Source organism: Neopsephotus bourkii, unplaced genomic scaffold (genome assembly GCF_033783945.1).
Source record: "Neopsephotus bourkii isolate Nb327-2 ecotype Australia unplaced genomic scaffold, CSIRO-AGI_Nbou_v1 NB_1433, whole genome shotgun sequence".
NCBI classification, from domain to species: domain Eukaryota; kingdom Metazoa; phylum Chordata; class Aves; order Psittaciformes; family Psittacidae; genus Neopsephotus; species Neopsephotus bourkii.
The window spans coordinates 4957954-4979225 of NW_026901910.1; the positions used below are offsets into that span (position 1 = coordinate 4957954).

The 21272-nt window shown below is 52.2% G+C and overlaps 2 protein-coding genes across 2 annotated transcripts in view; one reads left to right on the plus strand and one right to left on the minus strand.

Moving 5' to 3' along the window:
- ZBTB44 (zinc finger and BTB domain containing 44) overlaps positions 1-21272 on the minus strand; it is a 398215-nt gene that overhangs the window by 173439 nt on the left and 203504 nt on the right. The gene's annotated exons all lie outside the window — the stretch shown is intronic.
- On the plus strand, positions 8598-17615 carry LOC133220458 (transmembrane protein 45B-like). The gene is given in 7 exon segments (XM_061368608.1): positions 8598-8705; positions 8708-8806; positions 13778-13979; positions 14320-14532; positions 15462-15646; positions 16433-16578; positions 17480-17615. Coding segments are annotated over 7 exon segments (1071 nt in total). The 3' UTR covers positions 17598-17615.

Below are 21272 nucleotides of genomic sequence, written 5' to 3' on the forward strand. Positions count from 1 at the left end.
TGGGTGTCTGCAGGTGCCTTAAGATGGTTTGGAGGTGGTCTGTGGGTGCATTGAGATGGTTTGGAGCTGGTCTGTGTGCATTGAGATGGTTTGGAGGTGGTCTGTGGGTACATCGAGATGGTTTGGAGGTGATCTGTGAGTGTATTGAGATGGTTTGGAGGTGGTCTGTGTGTGCATTGAGATGGTTTGGAGGTGGTCTGTGGGTGCATTGAGATGGTTTGGAGGTGGTCTGTGGGTGCATTGAGATGGTTTGGATGTGGTCTGGGTGCATTGAGATGGTTTGGAGGTGGTCTGTGGGTGCATTGAGATGGTTTGGAGGTGGTCTGTGGGTGCATTGAGATGGTTTGGAGGTGGTCTTCAGGTGTTTTGGGAGGAGGTACAGCAGATGCTGGAGGCTTTCCTTGAGCATCTCCAAGCCCACAGAGCCACCTCTGTGTCACTTGAGTTTTAAGCAGTGTGAGCCCTGGTTTCTGAAGGCCTTGGCCTTGCAAACACCACCAGGAAAAGGTGTAAAACGTGTCTGAGCAGGAGCCAATGGCTCTGCAGAGAGGTTTTAGGAGGCTCAGAGGCAGTGTGGCATCTGCCTTTTGGGATGGGAGGTACATGGCATAGCCAGGATGATCTCTCTCAGACATGATCCTTCAGGTTGAGGTTGGAGCACTCCGTGGGAGAAGACATAGAGGCCTTTTCCATAGCTCAGCTGCATCCCATACCAAGGCACCTTATCTTCATCTCTAACTGTACCTATTCACATGCAATCAAAAGCCCAGGGGTACGGGATCAGATCTGCTTTGACGTTTCCAGGGGCAAAACAGCAGCTGGGTGTAGAGTGTTTGTTTTGGGTGTTTGGGCAGAGGAAGAAGAGGCTGGTTTCAAGGTAAAGCACAGCCCAGCTTCAGGATGCTTTGCTTGACAAGTTGCCTCTATTGCTTCCTTGCCTTGCTGGTGGCTGTTACGAGCTTAAAACCTAATACATGGAAATGATGGGAAATTCATAATACTGATCAGATTGACATAAACCCCATTTAGTAAATAGTTCATCTCTCTCCCACAAACCCCATTATTCCTTGTGCTTCCACAACTTTAACTGGTTTTTCTGTGGAGCAGTTTGGGTAGAAAGGGGGGAAGGAGGGGAGGGAGAAAAGCTGCTTAAAAAGTAAGCCAAAGGCTCCAACATGTGTTCTTGGCCGGCTGGATTCAAGAGGAAGGTTTTAGGCTTCCCGTGGGAGCTCCCTTTCACAGCTCTCCCCTAATCCTCTGGAAATCGCCTGTTCCCTACAGCTGTTGGCTCCCCAGATGAACTATGTGTTCATCATTCCTGATGGAGCTGCCTCAAAGGCTCCGGCTCCATCCCTCGGTCCACTTCAATCGCCTTCGGAGGAGCCCCAGCCCGTTTGAAGCCCACCGGCCTCCTCCCAAGACGGTCTCCGCTCCATCCCTTTTCATCTCCCCAATGCCACCCCCGGGTTGGGACGGGGCCGGGAGGCTCCGGTGTCGGGCGAGAAAGCGATTACAAATGAAAGCGAGATTAAGCAGAAGCCGTTGTGACAAATGCTGCCCCAAATGGTTTCGGGAGCAACCAGCTGCAGCTGCCAGCCCTATGGCAATGGGGAGAACCACAGGGCCCGGTGGGACCGCGGCATGAAAGCCGGAGCGGGGTTGAGATGATGGACCGGGGCAGCTTCGTGTCACACGAATGGCTCGCAATTCATACAAATTAGGGGGGTTTTTCCACATTTGTCTGCCTCCATCCCCCCGGCTCGCCTTGTGCTGGAGTGTTCCAACCCATCTCATAGATGGCTGGCAGCTGCTGAAAGACGGCTCTTGCCTGGCGCTGGGAATCGCTCCTGGTTCACCTCGCTCGGGCCATGCAATTCCTAAATGGTTTGCCCTGGCACCGTTTCAGTTTGCCCGCTCAACCAAAACACATCGTGGTTATCTGGTTGTGTCTGTGGTACAGGACATGTGAAAACCCCTTGATGGTCCTTACATGGGGCGTTAAATAGTTGATTATTCATGGAAGGAGGAGAGATGGGTTTTGGGGAGTCATTCCCGCTGCATGCAGAGCGGAAAGGTTCCCGTTTATCTGCCCATCTTGGCCCCTCTGGGTGGGTATTGCTGATGGAGCTGAGGTGTGAGATGGATGGTGTCTGCACTGCAAGAGGGTGTGATGACATCCCACGTTCCTAATCACACCTTCCTTCATCACATCACTACGGAGGAGCAGGCTCATCCTTGTGCTCCTTGCGCAGGCATCAGGTGAGCTGTAAGCAATGGCAGTGCCCAACTCATCAGCATCCTGAGTATAGGTTTTCCCCCAGATAAATCAAGGGGTTTTTGGTGTCCTAGGAAAGGGAAGGGAGGAACAAGCCCATGGACAAGTGGGCCTGTTGTATATTGGGCTGTTCATCTCCTGGGGTGCTTAGCTTTGGGGATAGATTCACCCTGATGGCCAAGGCAGGGGGACATAGACATGGGAGGTCACTGGGGAGGATATGCTGATGGGAATCTCTGGCAAGCTAAATGTGGGAAGTGTGCAAGGCCATGGGCTTCAGTGGCTGGCAGAGAAATGAAGCAAAACAAAGCAGAGGGCTGGATGCTGAGTCTGGAAGATGGAAGCATCCCCTTTTCAGCAGACTCAGCAATAGGTGACCATCAGGAGGGAGGCCAAACCTGCCTGCATGCTGACAGAGCAAGAGTGCAAGCAAGAGGCCAAGATGAAGGCAGCGTCCTTGTCTTTCCTCAGACATCCAGCCTCATGCAAAGGGAATGCACGAGCAGGTTGGGCTCTGCTCAGGGATGGCATCAGCTCTTACATTGCAGGCAGCATAAAAAGCATTGGCTTTTGGCCTGCAGCTATGGGGAAGCCCTGTCTTGATGACCAAGGCATGGCCAAAGCTTGGTAGTCCTGCGGGATTATCATAGAATCATGGAATGGTTTGGGTTGGAAAGGACCTTCAAGCTCATCCAGCTTCAACCCCTGACACAGGCAGGGACACCTTCCACTGGAGCAGCTTGCTCCAAGCCCCTGTGTCCAACCTGGCCTTGAACACTGCCAGGGATGGAGCATTACTCATTACACTACACACATTATGAGATGTTAGTGCTTCCCTTTGCCTTCAGACTGCAGGTTTTGCCCCGGTGGGAGCAGACACCAGCCACATCACTGTCAGAAGTGGTAGAAGACAAGAAGAAATGATGTGGTGAGATGTGCTTCCCTTTGGGCTCACCTCTGAGCCTGGGGCTTACAGCATCCCTCCGCTTTGGCTTTCCCTCCCCAGTTCCCAATGTCAAAGGGATGTGCAACCTTGCCACATCTGCATCCCTCTCCCAACCTCCCTTTCCCCCTCCCTTTCCCATCCTCCTTCCATCACCCCTAGGTCCCTTCCAGCTGCTCCCTCCATCTCCCTCTCAGAGCATCACGTCAAAACACCATTAGCTCGTCCCCGGGCAGCCTGGCTCCCTTTCCCAGCCAAGGCATCCTGCATGGGACTTTGAAGCACCCGCGGGGACAGCTGGGCCCTGCCACAATCCCCGTGGCCCTTTGGGCTAAGCTGGGTGTTTTAAAATAGCCCCCCCCTCCCTCCCCTGCCCAACAGTGACAACTGCTCCATTATTTTAGATGCTGCTCATGGACCCGCAGTGTAACCGGAGCCCGGGGAGGAATGGGAAGTGATGGGGCAAAAGGGGGCTGGGGATGGGGGCAGCCCTGCGGTGCGTTCACCCTTGTTTCTCACAAGGAAAACTCCTCTTTGGATGTGAACGCTGCAGCACCAAGGGGATGTGAGGATGGGAAGCAGGCACTTGGCTGCAGTCCTGGTTTAAGGGTGGGTTTGAAGCCCTTCAAGGCCAGGTTGGACACAGGGGCTTGGAGCAAGCTGCTCCAGTGGAAGGTGTCCCTGCCCATGGCAGGGGTTGGAGCTGGATGAGCTTTAAGCTCCCTTCCACCCAAACCAATCTGGGATTCGATGGTTTAGGCAATGGTGCCTCCTCATGGGATGATGCCAGCTGGGTCGGGACAGCGGGTGAGGATGGAACACCTCACGTTGTTCCTCAGTTTCCCCAGGGATGTGATGTGCAACCCTAGGAAAGGATGGGGAGGGACCAGTTTAGAGCTGGCCTTGCTAAAACCAGTGCGTTTAGCAGGGAGAGGGCTGTGGCAGAGCAACACAAGGAGCTTCTTACCAGCAGCATGGGGCTTGGTCCTCCTAGGCCTGCATCCCTGAGCATCCCTCGGTGGCAGCCTCGGAGCCTTTCTGCGAGCCCTCAGCACCACCTAGTGTTCCTGAATTACCCAGGGCTCCATTTCTGCACGCCCAGGACGTGTCCAGCCACGCCATGTGATGGCTGGTACCCAAGCATCCTGCAGCCCTTACCCCTGCATCCATAAGGACCCCGACCCCAATTCCTGCCTCTTCTCCCGTTTAAGCACACAGATCCCTTGTGCAAGATCTCTGGTGTGAAGGCTGCTCCCCAAAACCCAGCACCCACAGCCCTCCCAAAGCTTTCTTCTTCATGGGCATGGATTTGCAGGGCAGGCTGAAATGCTTCAGCATTTGGGGAGATGCTGGTTTGTTGCACACTGGGGCTGTATTTCCCTTGCTAAAGGTGAGTAAATATCAGGGTTTGAACTGGCTCCTCTCCCCATCGGTTTTTGATGGATTTGGGGATTGATCGGGATGCTGAAAAGGAGAGGAAATGATAAACGCTTGCTTAGGAAAGAGGGTTGGAGCTGGAGTGCTGGGGAGGAGGAGAACAGGCACAAACACAAGGGTGATAAATATGGGGAGGAGGAAAACCAACCATCAGTATTAACACCACCACTTCCCAAACCCAATTTAAACAACAAAGGGCTCAGTGTTAACGGGTCAAGGTGATGAGCTTATTTCCCCTCTTTTCACACGGACCTGACATCCACATCTGATGCTGCTGGCTCCTCACAATCCCATGTCCCGGTTAACCTCAGCACCATCTACAGGCATTTCTTCCAGCTCCAGGTGCTGAAGATCCATGAATAATTGTTCCTTATCCCAGATAAACCCCGCTGGTTTCAATGGGTGACATGGGTACGGACAGCAAGAGCAAGCCCAGGCGGACGGAGGTGATTCCTCCCTCTGCCACCGAGATGCGCCCTTGCTCCACTCATTGCTCGATGGAGGATGGAGCTGGTTTCACGGCATCATTTCCTTGCTCTTCCATCAGCTGTAAGCTCTGTTTTCACCCTCCTTGCCCCCATTACAATTTCCATGGAGTTTTGCCCATTTTGTGCTCATTTTTGGGTTCAATCACTTCAACCTTTACCCTCCATCACCTCTCCCTGTATCTCCCTTTCTGTTGCTTTTCACTGTTTTCTTGCTCTCTGCCTTTGTTGTCTCTTATGTTGCCTTTATTTGCCTACACTATTTCCTCTCTAGTGATCTTCTGTCCCTTATTGACGCTGTTCCCTTGTCCAAGCACGCTGCAGAGCTGGCATCCAGCTGGGACTGATGCAGTTTCCATCACATCGTGGCCAAACTCTCCCTGCTTTCATATAATTCCAATCCCTTTCTCCTGTTTCCACCCAGACAAGGTCTCAGTCTGTTCAGGGGGGGCTGTAATAGAAACCTTTGGGGTGGTTTCTTCACTTGTGCTGCCTTTCTTTGCCTAGCTCTACAGCAGGGTGATGCCTTTTTGGTCCAGCTGTGCACGGATGCTGCTTGCACTGTGCAGCTGCAGATGTGCTGTACCAGATTGATTCACCTCCTCATTTTGCCATCTGGAAACCTCAGTCCTCGATGTCTTTGTGAAGGAACAGGGTGTTTGCAAGCAGAAGACCACATTTTGAGCAGGGTTTAATGAGTCCTTCTCCATCTCCTTTGCTAATTCCCAGTTTGTGCCTCCCAGGGGCTCTTTTCACCCCCCATCGCGCCCTGTCTGAGGACTAAAGCTGCCCAAAAGGAGCAGTAAATGGTGCTGGTGATAACTTGGAGCAGATCTCTGCCTCTTCCCGTCCTGCAAGGTACTTCATCATCACTGCAAATCTGGCTGCATATGACAGGTAAGGGCTCAGCCGATGGGAGGATGCTTTGAAGGGGTCTCTCCCTGGGTACCAGGAATGATGATGGGACAGAGCTGCTGCATCTATGGGAGCATGAAGCATGCAGCCATATTGCCACAGATATATTGCCTGTGGTGGGTGCTACGTTGAGCACCCACTTATCTGGACAGGTTTCATACACTCCCATGCATGGATGCAGGATGGGGGAAAGGAAACCGAGGTGTAATTCATTACCTTGGCTGTAAAGCACATTGATAGCCCAGTGAGGGACCATATAAATCTCTGTGTCTGGGTAAGTGTGCCAGGCAGCTCTCCAGTTGCAGGCAAGCTGTGCAGCTCATGGCTCTTTCACCCATCCTCCCTGCCAGCACAGGAAAGCAAGGGAACTGATTTCCTGCCTCTGACATTCCATCATTCCTCCCATTCCTCCGAGCGATTAAAGCGGAGCAATTCTCAATCATAATCATGCATTGCTCCATCCATCCTCCTGCATCCTCCGGCCTGTATCTAATGCTGCATCCTTGGAGACTGCAGGTACCAAAGAACATACTCTCTTTCCACAGGGCATCCTGAGGTGTTTCCCAGAGCAGCAAACTCCTGTTTTCCTGCTCACTGCATTGGCATGTCAGCATGAGGATGCTGCAGGCTGCTGTTTGCTCTCAGAGGTCCTATGGGCAGGTTTAGGGCTGCAATTCCACATGGGATAGGCAGGGAGAAAACAGGCAGCAAGAGGTGGAAAATAGAGACGGGCTGGACACAAAACACCTTTTTGAGGCCTCAGAATTCCTAGAAACAGGAAATGTGGGTGTTTTCCAGGGCTGATTTGATGCAATAAGTCATAGAAAAGGTGATGAGCAGGACTTGAGCCCTATGCTGGCTGTTTTGGCTGGGTGTGCGGTGCAGCGTGGTGACCCATCTCCAATGGTAGCCCAGTGCCTGTGGTTGGTGAGTTATAGGCTTTATATGTGATTTCCAGGCTGTTTAAGCAATTGCAAGGGCTTAAGGTGAAGATGGAGCTATAAATTAGAGACTGCTTTGGTTTATTGGTGTGTTATTCCCAATAATATGGTCGCTCTGGAGCATGGGAAGTGAGACATTTTGCTGAGGCTGGGTTCTGTTTACCCAACACTCAGGGATGGGCTTTACTACAGTGAATAGCCATAGAGAGCTGGTTTGTTTCCTTATAGTAAGATCCATGGCCCCACACACCCCCTGTGGTTTGGTTCTGCAAACATCTGATGGTGCAGATTTCCTGGTACACCACGAGCAGAGCACTCGGTGGCAGCAAACTCCCATTTCAGAGTCGGATTTAGCCAAAAAGAGCAGGTTTTAGCCCAAACCTCAACCTTTGCAGGCGAGAGGAGCTGTGGGGTTCGTGTAGCAGGTCCCGCAAGTAACGGCTGAGATTTCAGGGTGGTGTTTTTGGTGTTTCTTTTGCATTTGTGTATTTCCATGGGCTTGCACAGAGAGGCAGCAATTCCCCGGTTAAATAAATCCTCATTTCCCTTCATTTCACCGCTTGTTTTCCTTCCATTTATTTCTCAACCTCAGCTTCAGGTATAGTGTGTTTCGTGGGTAAAGCCTCTGATGTAAGCATCGTTATTCCAATGCATTCCAGGGCTTATGGGATACAGGTTAAAATGGCAACAGGCTCCCAGGACCAATTGAATGGAGGAACTGCCTAACTAGAGACAAGGAATGCCTGCAGCTTGGCTTTTGCCTCTGGAATGCTTGAATCACCCCACCTGAATAAACACGCCTGGTTTGGGCATCCAACCCCACCACCGATAGCATCAGCGGCGAGAGGATGCCTTTGGGATGCTTCTTCCTTTCCACCTCTCGGAATGGATCTATTAATGGATAACTGTTTTTACAAGAAGCCACCTGTTTAAACAGGACAAAGCTTTGCTTTTAATACATCAAAACACTAAGAGCAAGGCGAGATTGCCAAACAGCGCTTCTGCCCATGGGGTCATTTACAAACCAGGGTGGATACACGTGGAACATCTAAATTCAGCTTCCTCGCTACCATTCCCTGCTGCAGGTGTATTTGTTTTAAGGGGTGTAAGTAGCTGCTCTGTGAAAGTGAGTTAAACCCAGGGCTATGGCACAGAGGGCTCTGCAATAACAATCCTTACCTCTGTCCCAAGGGGACAATTAGGGATTAATCATTTAACATCATAAAGCACTCGCAGGGCTGGGGATGAAAGTGGGAAGTATTCTTAGGAATAAACTATGTTTTATAAGAGGCCTGATATGAGAATTCCTGGTTGGAATATGGAGGATGAGCAGGGGGTCCCCGGAGGAGCATCCATCGCATCCATCCCGACATGGGGAGCACAGAAAACAAAGCGCTTTGGGGAAATGAATCTGGTTTGCAGTGTTTTGTGGCTGGGGATGCGCCGAGGGATGTGGGGATGTGGGGTGGGGAGGATGCCCCATACAGCCTGCAGGAGGTGGGTGATGGGGCAGTCGACAGAAAGGGATTGAATCATTGCAATGAAATGGGAGAAAATAATGATTTTTTTTGGGGGGGGGAAGCCAGTTCTTCAAGTCAGGGATGAGTTTTGGGGCAGAAAACTGCAAATCAAAGCACCCGGTGTGCGCAGGGGTGTGGGTTATTGATGTGTCCGGGGTGACCCTTCCCATCCGTGTGGGGTTTGTGAGGCTGCCAGCACCCAGGGCGGGCAGGGAGGAGGCAGGTCTTGCAGGCAGGGGAGGAGCACAGCCTACCTGGGCGCAGGTGCTGCAGCGGGATCACCGGTGCAGGTAAGGCTCCGTTGGCCAGGACTGGTGTGGGGAGGGGGTTTCATGTTGGGAAGGGGCTGGGGAGGGGGGGAGAAAGCCACCTGAAGCCATAGGAATCACCCCTTATAGCTGGGAAAGGAGGGGACCCACCTGCCTGCCCTTTGGGTGGGTAAGGATGGGGGATCCCAAAAGCTGGCATCCTGTCCCCATAGAGAAGGAGGAGAGGGGTTGGGGTGGGTGAGCCTGCACCCATCCCCATGGGAAAGCAAATTGTTGGGGTCATGGGGAGCAGGCTCTGTTCTCCTGGACCCACCACAATGGGGTGTCCCAGTGCCCTGGGGTGCCCATAGGATGGGGCACAGGGGGGTTTGCCGCTGTCCCCTGCGGTGATGGGACGCGATGGGGCAGCCCTGTTGAGCGTGCAGCAGCATTGCCAAGGAGGAAGTGGAAAAACAAACGCTGTGGGGCATAAAGGCAGGCAGAGGGGAGCGTGGGGCAGGCTGGGGCCAAGCAGTGGCCCCAAAACCCTCCTAGCCCTTGGCACTCGCAACCAAATCGCATGCAAAAGCTGTGCCTAAAAGCTAAACCCAAATCACTGCTGCGGGCACCCAACCAGCAGCTCCCTCCCTGCAGAACTGCCCAGAAAGGCCTCATTTAATGCCCCAGAATGAAGAGTCCCAGGGTGCTGTAGGGAAAGGCTTTTTCCTCCTCCCTACTCCTAGTTGTTGTTACAACAGGTAATAACATCTCACTACGCGGCACACGATGCACGCACCGAGGCATGCAACGCATGCAGAGGTTCATGTCTGGCAGCCACAGCTCCCTATTAAACACAGTGGTAGCTGCAGTACTCCACTGATGTGTTGAAGGTGAACAACTGGGTATAACTGGGATAACACTGCAATGGAAACGGGTTCTTTGGTCGCTTGTCTTGGACAGTTTTCCTTGAGGGATGGCGAAGGCGGTTGGGAGGAGCGCGTTGTATTGCAATACAGTTTTAGGCTGAGACCTCGAACAATGCCCATTTTTGCCTCATTGCTGGTGGTGGCAATGCCAGTTTTGAGTCACTGCTTCATGTCGGGACTCGTGAGGCAATAGGGGTTGGAGGAGTCAGGGCTAGTCCATCACCGCGCATCGCGGCGTGCTGAGTCCCATGGTACCCACCACCTCTAGAAAGCCCTTTATTCCCTCAGCCACCACACAGAGGCAAAGAAAAATGGTTCATTTCCCAAAGCAGATCAGTTTTAGTCAGGTCTCGTTGCCTTAAAGCCACAACTAAGCAAATGCAGGTCATAAAGAGAAGCCAAAGGATGACCAAGTGCCTGCTCCTGTAATCGAGATGGCTTTGGGCAATTTGTCTTATTTCTCAGCTTTCCCTGCTGGGCTGTAACTCAGAGCTGCTTTTTGCTGCTTCCCCGATGGGGAGGCTCAGCACAGGGGTAAGGATGGATAGTCCAAAGCAGAGGGATAAAAGAGCAGGCAGAGAGCGATATAACCTTTCCATCACCAGCTTTTCGGTCTCTTTTCTGGTGGGTCCATTGTGTCTATTGAATGGACCTCAGGTCCAACATCCCAAATGTGAGGCTTTAGTCCCAGGTTGAACTTCCACGTTGATTTCACCCCATGGCCTTTGAATCTGGGTTAGCTCGGGCTATCTCAGGTGTCGGGACCTGGTGGTCCTTCAGATATCCCCCAGCAGTTGAGCCTAATGGGCTCCAATGGTGATGATTGATAGTTTTTAACCCAGGTCTAAAGCCCCTGGGGACCCTTTAGAGGCAGAAAAGCTGCTTTCCTGCTTTTGCAGACGTGGTTGGGCTCGCGAGCATTAGCGATGAGGACCACGATTGCTCAGTGTCACCGTGAGCTCTCCCCGGTGCAGATGGAGGCAGTGATAGAAGGAAGAACGATGATAATGGGATGAAATGCTCAGAGAGGGGTTTTAGCCTGCCATTAATGCATTAGGGATGCAGCTCCCAAGGGAGATAATGGAAGTGCTGCTAGGATTACAAGCGCCTCTGCAGACAAGGAAGACAGTGCTGGTAATGGAGTGCGGCAGCGGAAACAGGAGGCAATGCCTCTCCTGACACCTCCTGGGTGTCTCCCCTGCCATCGTTCTGCCCACAGAGATGTGGTTATCTCCCCTCCATGTTGTCTTCTCCATTCAGCCCCCCAGGTAGAGTATTGAGGCTGTGGGGTTATGAGCAGACCCAAACCACATCTACAAGGTTGGAAATCGCTTCCTTATTTCCAGCTCCACGCCTCGGCGGCATTCCCCACCTCAGCCTTTGTCTTTATTGCAAGCCAAGGCATTTCCCTTCTCTGCTGTGTCAGCATTTCCCTGGGGAGCATCCCTGTCACCCCATAGCCAGGGAGCAGCAGGTCCCATGGTGAGCAAAGCAGCTCTGATGAGCCCAAGCTGCCTCATCTGCAGGGGTTGAAGGGCAGGGTTAACAGCAGGAGCTGTTTCCAAGGGTGAACTTTAAACTGTGATTTCCAGGCTGGGGAGAATAGAAGTGATGCCCTGACGTTATCGCTGCGCCAATAAAACCTTTCCAGAAAGCCCTTATTAGAGCAAATGTGACCTTTGGAAAACTCAAAGGGTCCAGGGTTTAGGTGGAAACAGATTATACGTGGGTGCCACAGTAGGGTAAAAGGAGGTTAAAGCCTAGTTGGGCTCCTCTCCATCCTCCCTGCTGCTCCAAACACTCCCCCGGGGTGGTTGGGTCCATGAGTTATAAACCAAGAGGAAACCAGCTCCTTTGGGAGGTGATAAGAGCAGATGAAAGAGTAAATCATTAAGCCAGTGCAGTGCACTGCATTGTAATAACCAGGGGGCAAAGTGCGCTAATTACAAGCCAGCAGGGACGTGGGCATGTTATTAAACACAGGTTGGATGAGGAGGGAAGGGGAAAGTCAGGCTGCGCAGAGATGCTCTGTAATGGTGGGTGCTGCTCCCAAGCCACAGCATCAGCTGGACCTTCCACTGGAGCAGCTTGCTCCAAGCCCCTGTGTCCAACCTGGCCTTGAGCACTGCCAGGGATGGGGCAGCCACAGCTCCTCTGGGCACCCTGTGCCAGCGCCTCAGCACCCTCACAGGGAAGAGCTTCTGCCTAAGAGCTCAGCTCAGTCTCCTCTCTGGCAGGTTCAAGCCATTCCCCTTGTCCTGTCCCTACATCCCTTGTCCAAAGCCCCTCTCCAGGTTTCTCCTTTAGGCACTGGAGCTGCTCTAAGCTCCCCCCTTCAGGAGCCTTCTCCAAAGGAGAGCTGTTTGCTCCAGGGCACTCGTTGTTGAAAACAGAACAGTTGTGTTTGGGTTTTCCCCCTGTGCTCACCTCTTGCGTGTTTCCAGAGGAGGAAGAGAAGCAGGAGGAATAGTTTTGCTGGTCACGCGTCCCAGATAAGCCTCCCTGCTTCCTGCTGCTGAGCCATCGGGCAGGACAGAAGGCAGCAACCCCAAAACAGGCCCTGCTGTTGCACCGAGCTCACCCCATCTCACATCAGCCAGGTTATTCCTTCTCCATGTAAGTGACTGTAAGTTTCTCTGCTCTGATTGATCAATGTACTATAGAATGGTTGGGGTTGGAAAGGACCTTATCCTTTAGATCATCCTATTTTGACTGCATCAATCGCACGTGGGAAACTACCAGGTCCCATCCAATATGGCCTAAAAATAAAACTGCTGGAGCTAGATCATGGAGTTGCATATATAACTAAGTATTGTTGGAATTATGGCATTAATATGGCTTGATATGGCTGCAGGGTTTCTTTGGTACTCTGGGATGGGTTTAGTTATGCTTTCAGTCTTCGTCCTGATGTTATCCCAGTGTGTATGTGATGGGATTCTCTGCACAACCAGAAATGTCCCAGCCATCTCCCTGGCTCATGTATGCTGCTCCCTTCACCACAGGGATACAGGTGGATGCTCTGATTCCCTGCTTGTTCCTTTCCAAGTTCTAAACAGCCTATTGTGTTAATGCACTGGACTGTGCTGGCAGTGCTGGTGACCGGTGCCTTGCTTTGATTCTGTGTTTAATTACCCAGTGTCAATAAATCCCTCCCTTTAAATCATGCCTGCAAAGCTGCTAGAGAGGGAACAGCATTTCCATGCACAGCTTTTTCCACACCTGGATTAAATCCCCTCCTAAATGTATTGCCATGAAACCCACCGTGCTAGCTCATAGGTGTCCTGCGACCAGCCCCAAGGACGTGAGCCCTGTCCGCGTGTCGCTGCATGCACCGGGGTGGTGTTTGCATGGGGAGGCAATGTTTGCTCACTGTGAGCTGTTGGATGAGGTGGCTTGGTTAAACCAGTTCCATTCGGGCAGGTTGGCTCCAGGGGCTTTAGCAGGTCTGATCTAACCTGGCACATTTGCCTGCCCAGGGACAGCTTCCTCTGGGAGATGGTATCTGCACACAGGGCTTCAAAGGTGTCCTTGGGACAACCTGACTTCAAATCAAAGCCTCTCAAAGGCCAGCAGCACAAGCCATGTTCTCCTCATGCCCCACTTGTCCTTTATGCAGAATAAGTGGTGGAGAGGCACTGGCAAAGAGAAGCTGTGGCATTGCTAAATGGAGAGGGAAGTCCTAGGCACTGGCAGCAGAGCCTTTGCTGTCAATTAAAACATCCTAATTGACCACATTGACACAACTGACCTGTGAGGGCACCAAGGCAGGGCCCTAGAGGTACACTGGAGCCCACAGGACAGAGTTAATAGTTAATAGATTCTCCTCCTAATTAAGCAAAGCAACAAATGGCAAACAGGAGCTCTAATTCCCCTAGGAAACGGGTCCCTGGCTCTCCTGCCTAGCTTGGGTGTGATCCTGTCCTCCACGTGGGGCAAATCCCGGCTCAGTGATGCTCCATGGAGAGAAGAAGGGATGGGAGGAGGTGCTAAAAAGCCCACCCTGGAAGGGAAGCCCCATTCTTCCCATTGCTATGTCAAAGAACTGGTGTCAGCTGCATCACGGCATGGCTTTTCCTTTGCCTTGCAGACAGAGGAGGTTGTCAGGATGGCAAACTTCAAGGGCCACGCGCTTCCAGGCAGTTTCTTCCTGCTCTTTGGGCTCTGGTGGTCGGTGAAATACCCGCTGCATTATCTCAGCCAGAAAGTAACTAAGAAATCCCACAGGATTTATTGCTTCAAGCGTGTGGACGCCATCGAAGGGGGACTCAAAATCACCTTTGCTCTCATAGGTAAGGGTTATATTTTACTGGCTATGCTGGTAACTTCCCAGCCAGGAGTGATGCCCAAACTGGAGCCTTTACTCATAGAAACTACATGTGGAAGGATGAGACTTTGATGTTCATCTTGTCTTGATCTCTAGTAGGGATTGACAGGGAAAGGCCAAGTCTCGTGTCCCTCTTCAAACTGAGCTACCACTAATAAAGCCAGCCCTGATTTTGATATCCAGTCCTTTCTCCTTCATGCAAACCCACCCCTTCTTGCTTCAGAGCCACCCCAACAGCAATGAGTCAGGTCAACCATCATTGCAAATGAGGCATGAGGACCGCATGCTCTCCTGTGTCCATGCAGGGATGCTGGCAGAGCAGTTCGTCCCGGATGGTCCTCACTTGTACCTCTACAGTGGGGAGAACCACGACTGGGTGAAGCTGATGAACTGGCAGCACACTACCATGTACCTCTTCTATGGCATCTCTGGGGTGGTGGACGTCTTCACCTACCTCTCCCCAGTGGTACCACTGGGTCTGGATCGCCTCATGCTGTCTGTGGCTGTGTTTGTTGAAGGTTGGTACAAGGAGATGCTTCATTTGGGGAGGGATGCTGAAGGGTGAGTCAGAAAGGGATCAGAACTTGCCAGGCTGAGATATCGCCCTGAAGATAGGACATACTGTAGGTGATGTATTATGAGAGCAAGATGCGAAATACGGGCATCAATAGGTCCTGGCTTTGCTTGGTTTGGGGTTTCTGGGATGGCAGCGGCACAAAGCAGCAGGCTGAGTTTCCTCACCATGATAAATGGCTGGAGGATGCTGCGTTTATCTTCCATCTACAGAGCTGTTTGCGTGCCTGTGTTCTCCCTTGAGAGCCATTAATTGCACTGCAGGCACTGTCACCCTCATCTGCTTGCATTGCACGTGGCAAACTCAAGTGACTTATTCCATCATGGATATCAGTTTGTCTTCAGGCTGTCTTGTGAGACACAAGTCAGGATTTCAGGCCCCTCTTGGAGCACGCAGGCAAAAGGCACTGGGAAATGAAGGTCTTGCTTACGTAGAAAACCCATTAAGGAAGGCACTGCTCCTGTTATCTTCCCTTCCCTCATCCCACTGGTTTTCCAAGCAGCAAGGGCAGCTCAACAGGCACCATTTGGTACATGAGAAAAGGAAATCTGTGCCTACAGCTCTGAAGAGCACGGTGAGGTTTTAGCAGTAGAAAAGCAGGATGCAGCAGGACTCTGACCATGAGGAAAGCGTGATCTGAAGAGGTGAAGGAAACCACCTCTGTTCTCTGGTTTTGGTCCCCATGTTGCTCATGGTTGGGCATCGCATCCCTCAAGGATGGTGGGATGCCAGGAGACCCGAAGGGATGGTGCTGCGTGGAGTGCCTTGTTTTCATGGTGGCCTGCCCCCATTTGCCATCCAGGCAGGTGATTCTCCCTGGCAGGGCTCTGTGGTCATGGTTGGTGTCACTAACTCTAACCTGGTATTTTGCAGGTTGTCTCTTTTATTACCACGTCCTTCACCGCCCTATGCTGGACCAGCACATCCACTCCCTGCTCCTCATCGCCATCTTCGCAGGGGCCTGCAGCACCATGCTGGAGGTCTTCCTGCGTGACAACATCGTCCTGGAGATGTTCAGAGCCGGGGCCACCATCATCCAGGGAACGTGGTTCTGGCAGGTGGGTTCTCTTATGGAGCAGGGCAGCGAGGTAGGAGAGCAGTAGGCAAAGGGGAGCAGAAGCCGCACGTCACATATCGATCACGCATCTCTGAAGGATGGTTTATGCCAGGCTCGCTTCATAAATAGATCATAACCCCCAATGAAAATGTGCTTATCACCGGTCATCCCTGATGGCTGCTGCTGCTGAAGTTGCTGTTTGCCTTGGCTTATGGCTTCTCAGGGGGGGAAGAGCCCATGCGAGCGCTCCCAGGATCTAACAACCAAGTCCTAATTGCTTAATGTGCCTAATGCACCCTGCAGCACTCCCTCTGGTTTAGTGGAAAGATGCAAACCCCACCGAGCAATGAAATACAGCCAACTGCTTGCTTTGGTAGGAGGTGGAGAGGCAAAGTGATCAGGGGGAGAGAAGCACTCTCAACGCTAAGGTGCCAAAGAGAAACGTGAGCTCCCTCCTTTCTCAGCTGCCCTAACTCAAACCAGGCTTTATTCAGATTGGGATGAGCTTGTAAAGTGGGAAGTTTTAAAGGAAGGATAGGAGTTTGCAATGCAGTGGGACAACAATGGTGTGGGTATTGTACAGAGTAAGAGAGACCACAGGAGCAGGCTTGCTTTATGTGGTCTCTCATTGCAAGGCTGGACTTCCCCTGTCCACTTCCACAATCCTGGTCAGGACCCACGTCCCTCCCATCACCACATGGATCATGGTGATGACAGAGATGGACACAAAGCACATACATTGGTTTCCTTTCCCCCCCCAAGGTAAAACATTGCTTGTTCCACCCAGATCGGTGTCGTGCTGTTCCAGCCATGGGGAGGCCCAGTGTGGGATGAGAAGGACCACAGCAACATCATGTTCCTCACCATGTGCTTCTTCTGGCACTGGGCAGCCGCCGTGGCCATCCTGGCTATAAACTACGCTCTCGCTTACTGGTATGGCTGGGGCAGGGATTTGGGCAGGAAGGGATGCGGATGGCTGGAGCGGGATGCGGATGTACTCCAACCCATCCTGGAGTACAAAGAGCTGGATAAGCAGCTCCTCGCTACAGCAAGCTCCAGGGCACAGCCCCAAGGGTGCACGTGATGTGTTGAGCGTGCAGAATGCAAACCAGTGTCAGCAAGAGGCACAGGCATCAAATGGGAAGTCAAATAACAGAGACCCCGAAGTTGGGCCTGGAAATCACACTGTGGTTTTGCTATGCTGGAAGTCAAACTCTGATTCACCAGAGCAATCAAAGCATTACCAGGGCTCCCTGACGCTTTGTCCCCTCCTTTGCAAGGGTTTGAAAGCTGTTGACAGTCACTGAGCTACGACAGCACTGTCTGATGGCTAAAACAGCACCAGCCCCCAGCATGGCTTTTCCAAGCAGATGGGAAGGGGACATTATCCCACTTCCAGGGGTGCTCCTATGGCCAGTGGATCTCTAAGGGATGCATGGTTTGCTGAGACATGGTTGGACTTGATCTCCAAGGTCTTTTCCAACTCAAGTTATGGCTGCCCCATCCCTGGCAGTGCTCAAGGCCAGGTTGGACACAGGGAGCAAGCTGCTCCAGTGGAAGGTGTTCCTGCCTGTGTCATGGAACTGGATGAGCTTTGAGGTCCCTTCCAACCCAAAGCACTCCATGATTCCATGGGTGACAGATGGGGTAGTCTATGCAAGCAAACAGATGCTGAACAGAGTAAAATCCCCTCAGTTCCCACCCAAACAGCATCTTGGGGACTCTATAATAGTTTCTTCTCTTCTGTATTCAGTACAAGTGCGTTGGGCTCCCTTGAGCATTCAGTGAGGAGCAGTGGCTGGGGGTTCTGCTAACAGTGATTTATGTGTTCCAGCTGCATCCAGAGGTGCAGGGCAGGCAGTGGGGAGCCCTACATCAGCCTCGGGGTCCGGCAGCAGAAGCGTGACCCGAGCTCCCAAGCCACCTTCTTGAGTGCATCTGATGAAGAGTGAAGGGGGAGCAGCCGCCTGCTCCAGGTGCTGCCTAGAAGACAAAAACCCAACGCCAATGGGGGATTCCTGCTTTGGGAGAGGAAGGAGAGCGGCACCGTTCTGCTGCTGGGGAGCACACTGAGCATGCAGAGGGGATCTGCCCTCCATCTATGTCCCAATATTGACCCTTTCTAAGCCAGCATTGGGTTTCAGCCGCAACGTTAGGCATGGGAATTCGATGTGAGAAGATCTCTTCATCCCATGTGTGCTCCTGTAGTGATGGAGGGCACCTTTTCACCCGACTTTCCCAAGGGCATGGAGGCTTTGACCTGCTGTCCGTGGAGTCAGGGACACCCCCAGGCTGAGACCATGCGCCTCTGGAGCAAGGCATCACCCCAAGGAGGAAGAGGAAGAGCGTGGAGTGCGAGCTGATGTCAGGTTTGCACCACCGCTGTGGCTCTGTTGTGCACAAAGCAGGTTTCATTACGGAGGCACTGAACTATTGAACATTGAGCTGTTTGTAGTTCTCCTGTCCACTTACAGGCTGAAAGAGCGAATAAATGGGAAATAAACCCCCCACTGAGCTGATATCCTTACATTTAGGACTTGGAAATCATAGAGTGTGTGATAACAGCTTCGACAAACCCATCTCTCAGACCTGCAGAGCCTGAAGGACTGCAAGATGCTAAGCAGCAGGCATTCACAAACCCTCATGGTTTTCCAGTGGGAATAACGCAATGTGAGAGGAAACAGGCACACATTTTGGTTTGAGCCTTCTTTGCCAGCTAATTCCTTGCAATGGAAGGGACTGGAAATGTCCTCAATAGGAGGAAAAGATGCATATATATATGTATGTATAGGATAAACAGCAGCCCGTCGCTGGGGCCGGAAGGATGCTCTGTGCAGAAGCCTCCCTGATGTCTGGCACAGGAGGGATGGGTGGCAGCTGGGCTTGTGCTTGCTCGTGACTGAAGAGGAAAGCAGCTACAGGCAGGGAAAGCAAAGCTCCTCCTTGAGCATCCTTGTGCAGAGCCTCTTGCAGAATAAGGGTCTTATTGCTTAGTAACAGTGCTATGAAGCCTAACCTTGGACCCCAGCTTCCCTCTATTTCCACCACTGAGATGGTTCGTTTCGCAGGCCTGGATCCCTGCGTTTTCCCCTTGGAAAAACACTCCCCACATCCCTATTCCCATCAAATCTCCACATGAGGGCAGCACCAGGCAAGGCTCTTTCCCTGTGCTCCATGCTGGCTGAGGCTGCGCTCCCCATGCAGCCGCCCTTGCTGAAAGCAGAGGTTATTCCCACCGCAGGGAGGCTGACCCATTCCCTGCTTGTGAAGGTGGGAGGAGGTTTATCCAACCCTTCCCTGCTCTTTTAGCTGCTCCTAATGGAGCCGCTGCCCCCGTTCACCCCGAGGTTTTCTTTGTCCCTTGTCACTGCAGGGCCACAAGAAGCCTTTTTCCCTCTGTCTGGTATAGCCTCATTAATCCCTGCTCCTGCAGACACCCCAGCACTGTCAGGATAGCGATCCTGATCTGTTTTCCAGCTCTGGGGCACATGCTTTCCCAAGGGATGGAGGTCAGCCAAGGAGGAGGGATGCAGCCTGTGGTTAAGTAGGAGAACACAGGTGATGCTCACTTCCGGAGCAGGAATAAGCATGTTCCTTTTAGCTAGGAGAAACCCATGTTTGTAAATAGCTCCAGTTTTGGGGTGGTTGTCCTGGATCCTGATTTTCACCATATAAACTGAGTTATTTCCTAGTGTCTTTGCACTGGACCCACTGGAGGGGAATGGGGTATATTTGTAGTCAAACGCAGCTCTGGTTTCAAAAGAGATGCATGGTGAGTGGTCCAGAGATGCTTTATTGTATAGCAAGGTGCCCCCACAAGCTGTTAGACTGATTTCTTACATGTTATGGTATAGATGCTAAAGGGAGCATTGCTTTGAGCCAGGACAGTACTAAAGGGAGTATTGCTTTTAACACAACCTTAGCATCACCCAATTGTCCTGGACCATCAGCGAGCACCTTTGTACTGGATGAATTGGGTTGAATTCATAGCCCAATCCAAAGCTGGTTTTAAAAGGCCTCATTTCCCTGGCAGAGATAGGATCTGCTGCTGCCACCCTTCCTGGCCACCTTTGTGTAAGGCTGAAACGATGGTGTAGGCAGCAGAACGAGCCCTGCCTATGCTGTTACCGCCTGCTTCACCTCCTCTGGAGCCTGTTTATGGAAGGCAGCGCTCGCATTCGTCATAACAATAATAACACTCTGCACTTCCCAAACACCCATCCATCTGCAGTGCCCGGGCTGCTGGTGAGCCTGTAATTACACCGTGCCTCCCACCGCCCCCGGGGAAGCAGGCAAACATTATCGCATCTTCCCATTAGCTGGATGGGGAACCTGCAGGGAGAGGATGCTGCGCGCCCAGCTGAGGAGAAGGGAAAAGAGGAGGGCAGTAATGAAATGCACTTTGGGGTTTAGCTTGGGGTCATTAGAGGGGCTGGAATGAGATCATTACAGGGGTAGGAGCAGGTCAGATGCAGATCTGCATCCCTCTGTGTCTCCCTGGGAGGAAGAGGACATCAGGCTTGGGTTAGAAAGGACCTAAAGATCATCCAGTTCCACCCCCCTGCCATGGATACCTCTCCTATCCTTAGGGATCCTCCACATCCCTAAGGAGCTGTGATGGAGCTGCATCCATTGGTGCCTACAATGCTGTGTGAGTGACCTGCTCTGTGGTTTAGAGGGGACATTGCCATCCTTTCTCTGGGTACCCTATGGTGTTCCCATCCAGTTGTCATAGTTTTATGCTTGTTTCCATCATGGGGATGGCATAACAGGCTAGAAACCCCTTTCCCTCACACCACTTTATCCAGCCATAACCTTTCTCCCTGTCTGACTGCAGGGGCTTTAATATAAGCTGCCTTTTCATGGGCATTTCCTCTATATGCTTTCCTCTTTGCTGGCCCTTTAAACCCCATGGAAAATGGCATCATCAGATCCCTTTCAGCTGAGCATCATTTCCTCCCCTCTCCCTGCACCTGCTGCCCTCCCAGCTTCCATTGCCCCACTTCCTGCAAGGACCTCACTCATCCTGCTTGGGCAATGCCTTTGTGCTGAGGGTTTGTTGAGCTGGCTGCTTGGAGAAGGGAAAACTGAGCTGCAAAGAGCTCCTTGATGCTGCTGCCCTTTTGCCATTGAGAAAGGTGAGTTTATGTTGTGTGTTGTATTTAGGGTAGGTCTGTAAGGAATTTCTCTCTCTGCTTGGGTTTAATATGGTAGGAAGCCCATGAAGTGAACCCAATGCTGCTCTGGAACACAGGAACCCTGTGTGTGTGCATTGAGCCCTGTGCATCGTCCCTTGCTCCCTGAGCACTGATGTGTGCACAGCGCGGCCGAGTGCCAGCACCACCGCCAGCTCCTTGTTTCCCTTCCTGCCTCCCACTGCTGATGTGGAGATAAAAGGGCATAAAGCAGCTCCTGGCTACAGCTTGGTGGCTTTTATGGCTGTGCTGGCCAGGAGCCCATCACCCTGAGCAGCCCGTCATGGCTCCTGCGCTGTTCTCCACCCCTGGGCCTTTCCTGCCTCACGTGTGGGGCTCTTGGCTGGTCCTGCAGCCTTCCTTGGGGTTATTGTGGGTTGCACGAGGAGCCGTGCATAGGAACACTGGGTTGGGGATGCTCTGCGTGATGGT